This window comes from Manihot esculenta, chromosome 3, assembly GCF_001659605.2.
Source record: "Manihot esculenta cultivar AM560-2 chromosome 3, M.esculenta_v8, whole genome shotgun sequence".
NCBI lineage: Eukaryota > Viridiplantae > Streptophyta > Magnoliopsida > Malpighiales > Euphorbiaceae > Manihot > Manihot esculenta.
In genome coordinates this window covers 3,052,027-3,059,705 of record NC_035163.2, presented here as the reverse complement: position 1 = coordinate 3,059,705, position 7,679 = coordinate 3,052,027, and the positions used below count along the sequence as shown (strand labels likewise).

The window sequence follows — 7,679 nt, the reverse complement described above, 5'->3', positions numbered from 1 at the left end:
CCCTTGGCCCGTAGGTCCTGACACAAGGTTAGAATTCTAGCTCTTCCAGAGTGGTATCTCACTGATGGCTCGGACCCCCCCAGAAGGGGGCTAAGCTGCTTGGTGCTGCAGCCTCTTCGCTACCTCTTCTCAGAAAAACAATTCTCATACATAAAGTGACATTTCCAGAATATGTGATCTGAATAACATGGAATTGTAACCATAGATAGTTTTCTGAATAAGGCTAAAGAATTTGTAGAGAAAATGAAAACTAAAAAAGGAATTGAGGATGGAGATGGGAGATGATGTCGTGGGTTCATAAGTAAGACTTTAAGGGTAATTTTATTATTAGCAAATTAACTAACAGTGAGTTTGTCTTGTTTTAACTGACCACAAGCTTGATTTTACAAAAGGTACAGAGATAATGTAATCGAGTGATCATAAAAATAAGAATAAATTAACAATTTAAAAAAATAAAAAAAATTATATATTTATTTTTAAGATTTGATACTGAAACTAAAAAGAATTACTGTAGCAAGAAGTCTTGTACCCTTACTTTATATCATTTTTCCTTTAGCAAGAGTCTCTCTCCATCTTCCCATATACAGCTTATATTACCTTCATTTTCTATTCTATCACTTCAACGATTAGGTAGTGATGGAAACAGTATTAGGTCCTAATTACGTAAAAATATAGTTTAATTTCGACTTCGATTTATTTAATTAAAATTGCGCCAAGATTTTTATATATAACCAAAAAAAGGGTCCTATTTTTAATTGGAGAACTATATTTAAAAAAAGTAAGAAATAATAACAATTTAAGGGAAGAAAAATCCTCAAAGCTTAAGCTAAAAACCACAGTACAAGTTGCGACTACTAGAACCGAAGTTGGCAACACTAGACGGGACATAAAATATTTGTTCTTCAATCTTCAAGAAAGCTAAACAGTAATATGATACAACGCCCAATTTACAATGGCTTCAAGTTTCAAACTTCTGAATAAAAAATGATCGCTTAGATGAACTGAAATCGTTGAGCTACTTATAAAACACGGTTTTTTTTTTTTTTGTTGAAAAGAAAAAAAGAAAAAGGGGGGTACCGTATTAACAGACCCAGCGTCTGTATATGAAGCCTTCTAAAATTTGAGACCTTCAGCTTTTCAGGACTGTTTCCTGCGAAATTAGCTGACATCTTGAGTGTGCAAAATGAAATCCACGAGTTACAAGGGTTCTAAGCACAAGTTCCAGAACTCTTGAACTCCATGAGACAAAATAGTCCACTTGCAAATGCGACAGCACACCAACAAATTCATGATTTACAAAGGTACACAGGCCCGGCACCTAATAATGAACCTTCTCATCACTGTCAAAATTCAGCCCCTCAATTCCCTTAATGGCAGATTCGTAGGTCTTCATGTGCGTGGCATTTCTAGTTGATGAGGAACGTCTGGGGTCTGCTGCAGAACCAAGAGGACTCCTCTGGGTACTTGAAATTTTGTTCATGGTTCCCGGGCTTGCATCAGTTGTGCGTGAGTGTTGGGGATCAGCTTCACTTCCAACAAATATGTCACGACTGGTGGAAACAGCAGGTTGCCTCGAGGATCGGCTTGATCGCCCCAAGAGAGTAGAGCTTGGCAACTGCACCATTGTAACATAACGGAGTTAGATATAAAATGAAATGCAGAACAAGAAAAAATGTTTGCTTGTACGCAAATCAGATCACAGCAAATAAAAGATCACCGACAACTATAGGATAACAAGGAAGTCCCTAGAGGCACATATCAATTAGATCAATCAAGCTAAAGGAGCTAGAAGTGACTCATTCAATCAGTAATGATTAACCTGCAAAGAACTTGCTACTAGCTTGATTATGCAATGGAGTTGTAAAAACAACTTCCAGTGAACACAATAAATAAAGAAACCAAGCAGAACGCGAGTAAATTTAGTGGTGGTACAACAGAAGTCAATGAATGGAACTTCACAGAATTTGGTATATGATTGGAGAAAAATAAACCCTCAACAACTTACCAGAGGGTCCTTACTAATTGGAGAATCATTGGCAACTGGGCTCTTCTGCTTTGCCTGACCCCCTGAACTTAGGATAGGCCCTGAAAGTCTACGGCGAGCAGCATCCATTGATTGCCCAGCCTGTCGTGAATCTTCCCCACCTGGAACAAGTAGTAGAAAGAAGTATAAACCACAAGCACATGTCAAAAATTAACTTCTGTTTACAACTTGGAGATACAAGGCCAGATCTTTAATTGAAGATTATCTGTACAAGTTAAAGTGGGGAACAAGTAGGCTCAGTTTCAGAGGGATTCCAAGTTCATTTCTTCCTAAGCAATCTGTATAAAACATGGTTTTAAATCGAGGTCGTGGGCAGTGGAAATAGGCCTATAACGGCTGTAACGTAACAGTAACGGCTTAGCACTACGCAAATTTTTCAAAAAAAATTGCAAAGTTCCATAAATGAAATGATATTGATTAGATGTAATTCAGAACAATGTATACAAATACATAATAAACATAAATACATCGTGTAAATTAATAGCTCAAAGTATAATTTCAACTCAAAACTAACACTTTAATCCACAAAAATTTAAAAAAAAACTAAAACTAAAACTAAAATACATAAAATTTAACTAACTTTTAGAAGAAATAAGCTTGGAAATTCAATAGTTTATGATGGATCTAAGCTTATATGAGAAATATGCAGGGAAGATTGAAATTTAAAAGAGAAAGGAAAGAGAAAAATTAAAAAATACTGGTAACGGCCGTTACTGTTATGCAACTGCCATTACGCCTGCAAATCAGGGGGGCCGTTATATAACAGGGTAACGGGTAACGGCCCCCCAAAACCCATTATATAACGGCCGTTACGTTAGTTAAAACCATGGTATAAATACAAGAAACAAGAAAAGGAATGCAAACTAAAGTTGTAATTGTCTCCCATCATGATGGATGACTCAATAATAATAGGCCTAGTCCCAGGGCCAAAATAGCTCCATGTTGGACTAGGCCAGCTCAATGGCTGGACCAGGCATGGGATTTTAGTTCATAATGAAGCCAGTGGATCCAATAAATAAAATATGAATATTTTCATTTTTTTTCAAATCACATTAGCCAGCCTCAAGCAAAATATCCAGGCCTGAACTACAGAGGTGCACCAATGTTCAAAAATAATGGCTTGACTTGGGCATAGTTGAACCCAGCCCACGTTTTAAACACATAAAATAACCTCTTTGCTTATTATTCTATTCCTTGAAAATACATAATTCATATTCATGGCCTTGCTGACTTATCTTTAGTTCAAAATCAGCAGAGTTACAGAAACGATTATTAGTTTAACATTAGACATGATAATTTGCTAAAGTAAGAAATATATTTTACAATATCACTTTTTTAGAAAAGATGTTTGCCTTCAACTAGTATTTTAGAAAGTCATCTACCAAATAAATAAATCTGCAACATTCCCAAGTGAGCAAAAGAAAATCTTCCAGAGGAACCCTCCACCATGAGCAAAAAAGGTTTAGATAAAAAGAAATCATTCTGTAGGAGGAAGAAACACAAAAACTACCTGTCTGTCTATCTGCACCGACAATAGCAGGGGGCATTCCAGAACTAGTTCCAACTCCAGGGCCCTGAAAGGAACAAGACATAATCAAATACATGGCAAACCAACAATCAACAGGATTAAATCCAACACTTACAAGGGCACGAGCTGGAGCATTAGCCAACTGTGATTGCTGATACTTTAATATTGTCCAGTCAAAAACGTAATCAAACTGGAAGCCTATTGAATAGAGCAAGAGATATGACAACATCAAATGCCATTCTATAGCTAGAGTGGTAAGGAACTCATGAAACAAGATTAAAATAGGCAATACAAATTTAAGCTACTCGACTTGTATATTCCTACCTTCTCGAATAAAGAGATCGCGAAATATTCTTTTCAGGTAAGCATAATCTGGCTTATCATCAAATCGTAATGAACGGCAGTAATGGAAGAAGGAAGCAAATTCAGTTGGATAACCCCTACATAAGGCCTGGAAAAATTACACCTTTCTTCAGCTTTATAAACTTGGATACAAGGAGAATGTGACTGCAGAGTACCTGACTTACCTCAATTGAAGTAGAGACCTTCTTTTCACTAATTTTCTCATACTTCTGTTTCTTTGTTCCCGCTTTCAGTCCTTGCCAAGGAAGGCTGCATAGAAGGGTCACATTAGTGAACAACCCACTGATGTAGAGCAAATATGACAAGCAGTCAGGGACCGAGAATCACCTTCCTCTCAGGAAGTACATAAGAACATAACCCAAAGACTCTAAATCATCCCTCCGGCTTTGCTCTATCATGGGCCAATTAGCAGAAACAAATTAATGAAATGATAAAAGAGGGGATGCCAGGATGCCTTACTGGAAATCCAACAAATTGATAAGAATGCCAAGTGCAAAAAAGATACAAAAAGCTCATACCAATTCCCAGGTGAGTGTTCATACTTGCATATCTGGCAGTTCCAGTCAAATTTTTATTTTCCCTGCAGCACTTGTTACCATATACATGTCAACAATTGCTTGCTACAGTAACCACTGTAATAGGTAAAAAAATACATAAACACAGTAAAATCCATAGAAAGATTACATGAGAAAGCAAGCATTTTTCTTATATATCAACCCAAAAACAGCTATATTTCAGAAAAAGGCACACTAAAACAACCTCACATCCTTAGTGCCACAGCAATGCAACAGAGAGAACAAGGACAATCACCTCTATAGCGATTAAGCATGTTACCAACAACATTAACTATCATATACAATCTTGTTTATAATCCCTACTAGAGCTGCAAACACAATCTTAGATGGTAGCACACAATTGAAATGTTCTGACCTGTAAGGTATGTGTTGATGGGTAGAACTATCTCTGTATTTCTTTGCCAAACCAAAGTCAATCATGTATACCTACACGAAAGCAAATAATAATGAATATGTTTAATATGAATATCGTGAAATAACATAGCTCATAAATGTGTGAACAAACTATTAGAAGACAAATAAACTTCAAACCTGATTAGCACGTCTTCCCAAGCCCATGAGAAAATTGTCTGGCTTAATATCTCGATGAAGAAATGATTTTGAATGAACAAACTCAACACGATTGATCTTAAAAGAAAAACAGACAACATTATTACTTTTAGCAAGCACAAAAACCTAATGCAACAGAAACATAAACTTAATGGAACCTACCATCTGATCAGCAAGCATAAGAACCGACTTCAAAGAGAGTTTCCTACTACAGAAATTAAATAGATCTTCAAGACTAGGTCCAAGCAAATCCATAACAAGAACATTATAGTCTCCCTCAACTCCAAACCATCTCACATTTGGAATCCCAGCTGCCAAAAAATTTAATAACAATAATTACAAATGCAATGGAAAAAAGAAGAAAAAAGAGACTATGAAGGGTAACAATTTTTTTTTAGAAAAAAGAAATAAATAACAGAATTAACAATAAAAGCACATAAACTAATTAAGAAAACGAGCACAAAAAGGAATCAGCAAATAAATCTTGAGATGTCTCATTACTTCCTCCTTGAAGGATTCTGTATAACTTTGATTCGTACAGCAATTGGGGATGCTTTGTCTTGACAGTTTCCTACAAATGAGAAATCAATTTTGAGAATTTTTATCATAGTAAGAAGAACTGGTTTATGCCCAAAAAAATAAGAAGATACATATGTATAAATAAAAAGCAGGGAAGTAGAAAGTTTAAGATAGATAAATTGTTTAACACATCAAAGTAATCTACATGGTTAACTGCAAATAAAGTTAAAGTGGGTGTAAAAAACAAATGTTTGACTTCAAGGGTTCTAATTGTGTCCTTGCAAGCCATAAAAGAGGGAAAACTGATGCTGCCACCTAAAAGTTCAGTTGTTAAGGCACAAATCACAATGTTTTCTTTCTCAAATTTAAGTTTCTGTACAGGAATGAAAACAGATAAATAAAAATGTCTTCCAAGACCCACCAGGGGGGTTGGACTTTGGAGTGACAGCAAGTTGGCTTAGTGAGCCAAGATAGCAGAGGAGACTAGGAATGGTTGGCATTGCATAAAATACAGGTTTATCAGTTAATACTAGGTCTTTAATTGTAAACGGTTGAACACACATGACTGTCTGCTAACCACGACAATTAACTAAAAGGTCGGCACTCAAACGATTGGCTACTAACGTAGTCCAACAGGAGGTTTCTACTTTAATTTGCTCCTTACAAGCAGCGGAACCTAGTTAGCCAAATAATAGCAAGCTATCAGATAAGCCATTTACTTCAGATGGCTCCAGATACTCATGGAACTAAAGCTTCCCCAACACCCCAAGAGGAAGGGGGGTAAAATTGAAGAAATTCATGAGATCCAAACAGAATTAGAAGAGAGGGGAGAAGGAAATTAAACTTACAAGCTTAATGGCGACCTCTTCATTTGTCTGGATATTAGTTCCTGTACAACAAAAAAATTAATAACCAATCACACCCAAAATCCACAACTAAATCGGGACGAAGATCAACAGAAGTATAATGAACAAACCAAGATAGATCTCCCCAAACGACCCGCTGCCGATCTTTCGACCGAGCCGAAACTTATTACCAACACGCGGCTCCATCAACAAAATCCACAGAAACCCAAAAATTGAAACCCCCTAGCTACAATACAAACCCTAATTCCACTACTCCCCGAAAAAAATTATTAAAAAATGTGAAAAAATAAAAATAATGCCGTGGAAAAAAAAGACACTGTACACACGAATCAACCGCAACGACAAATTGAAAAGGTCGAACGGAAACGAAGAAAACCAAAACGAGTAGTGGGAAAAAAGAACAGAGAAAATAGAATTAAGATCTATCAATTCGTGAGTCCGAAGATTATAAAATCAAAAATTTTTAAAAAAAAAAAGAAAAAAAAAGAGGGAAAATCCTAATCTAGGGTTAGGTTAATTACAGATAAAATGGAAAATAAAAAATTGGAAGCAGAAGGTCTCTGCAGGTATTATCATCTTTCTCTCTCCTTACAGAAACTAGAGTTGTTATCTCTCTTTGTTTTCTTGCATAGTTTTAATCAGATGGAACCGAAGCAAAGGACAGCCAACAACGGCAATGGTCGTGTGTGCTGTGGGTAGGCTTGGTATTTTTTAATTGTTTTTATTTTATGATAATTAGTGTAACGAATAATATTTACCGAAAGATAACGAGATGGGCATTCACGCGCGATAAGTATGCGTGGCCTAAAGTTTAAGCGAAAGGAAAAGAAAGTGGTGGTGCTTCGCTGCTGTCTATGTCAAGTAGACCTGCCCGTCTGTCCGGTCTGGACTGGATTCGGACTGTAATGGATAAGAGCGCGTTTAGTTTATTTATTTAATAACCTTTTTAAAAAGATAACTAATATTCTAATTTTATGCTATATTCGGTATATCAATCATTTCAGAGGGATTTGGTTCATTTTTCATACTCTATCTATTATATAATTTTTATTATTTTATTTTTTTATCCACATTAAAAAATATAATTTTTTTTATTATCTTTTAATTATATTTATTTCAAATATATTATATTTTATTCAGTAAATATTTTAAGAAATTCTTTAAAAATAAAATAGAATTATAATAATCAATTATGTGTTATTATAATTTAAAAAATAAAATGAATAATAATTTTA

At 35.4% G+C, this 7,679-nt stretch overlaps 1 protein-coding gene across 1 annotated transcript; it reads right to left on the bottom strand.

The window, feature by feature from the left end:
• Nucleotides 1-882: 882 nt before the first annotated feature.
• Nucleotides 883-7,135, bottom strand: LOC110611278 (casein kinase 1-like protein 1). Its single transcript, XM_021751495.2, has 14 exons — nucleotides 6,555-7,135; nucleotides 6,427-6,467; nucleotides 5,561-5,630; nucleotides 5,222-5,370; nucleotides 5,042-5,137; nucleotides 4,866-4,936; nucleotides 4,454-4,515; nucleotides 4,263-4,326; nucleotides 4,100-4,184; nucleotides 3,897-4,023; nucleotides 3,688-3,770; nucleotides 3,555-3,618; nucleotides 2,006-2,145; nucleotides 883-1,615 (listed from the first exon to the last, which is right to left on the bottom strand). Exons 1-14 carry the CDS (start codon nucleotides 6,628-6,630, stop codon nucleotides 1,319-1,321), a joined length of 1,425 nt encoding a protein of 474 aa, XP_021607187.1. The 5' UTR covers nucleotides 6,631-7,135; the 3' UTR covers nucleotides 883-1,318.
• Nucleotides 7,136-7,679: the final 544 nt, after the last annotated feature.

Coding starts and splice junctions, on each gene's coding strand:
- LOC110611278 (XM_021751495.2), bottom strand. CDS start 6,630: ATGGAGCCGCGTGTTGGTAATAAGTTTCGGCTCGGTCGAAAGATCGGC. Junction 5,371..5,560: donor CAGAATCCTTCAAGGAGGAA/GTAATGAGACAT, acceptor ATTTTTTGGCAG/CTGGGATTCCAAATGTGAGA. Junction 4,024..4,099: donor AGGTCTCTACTTCAATTGAG/GTAAGTCAGGTA, acceptor TAATTTTTCCAG/GCCTTATGTAGGGGTTATCC.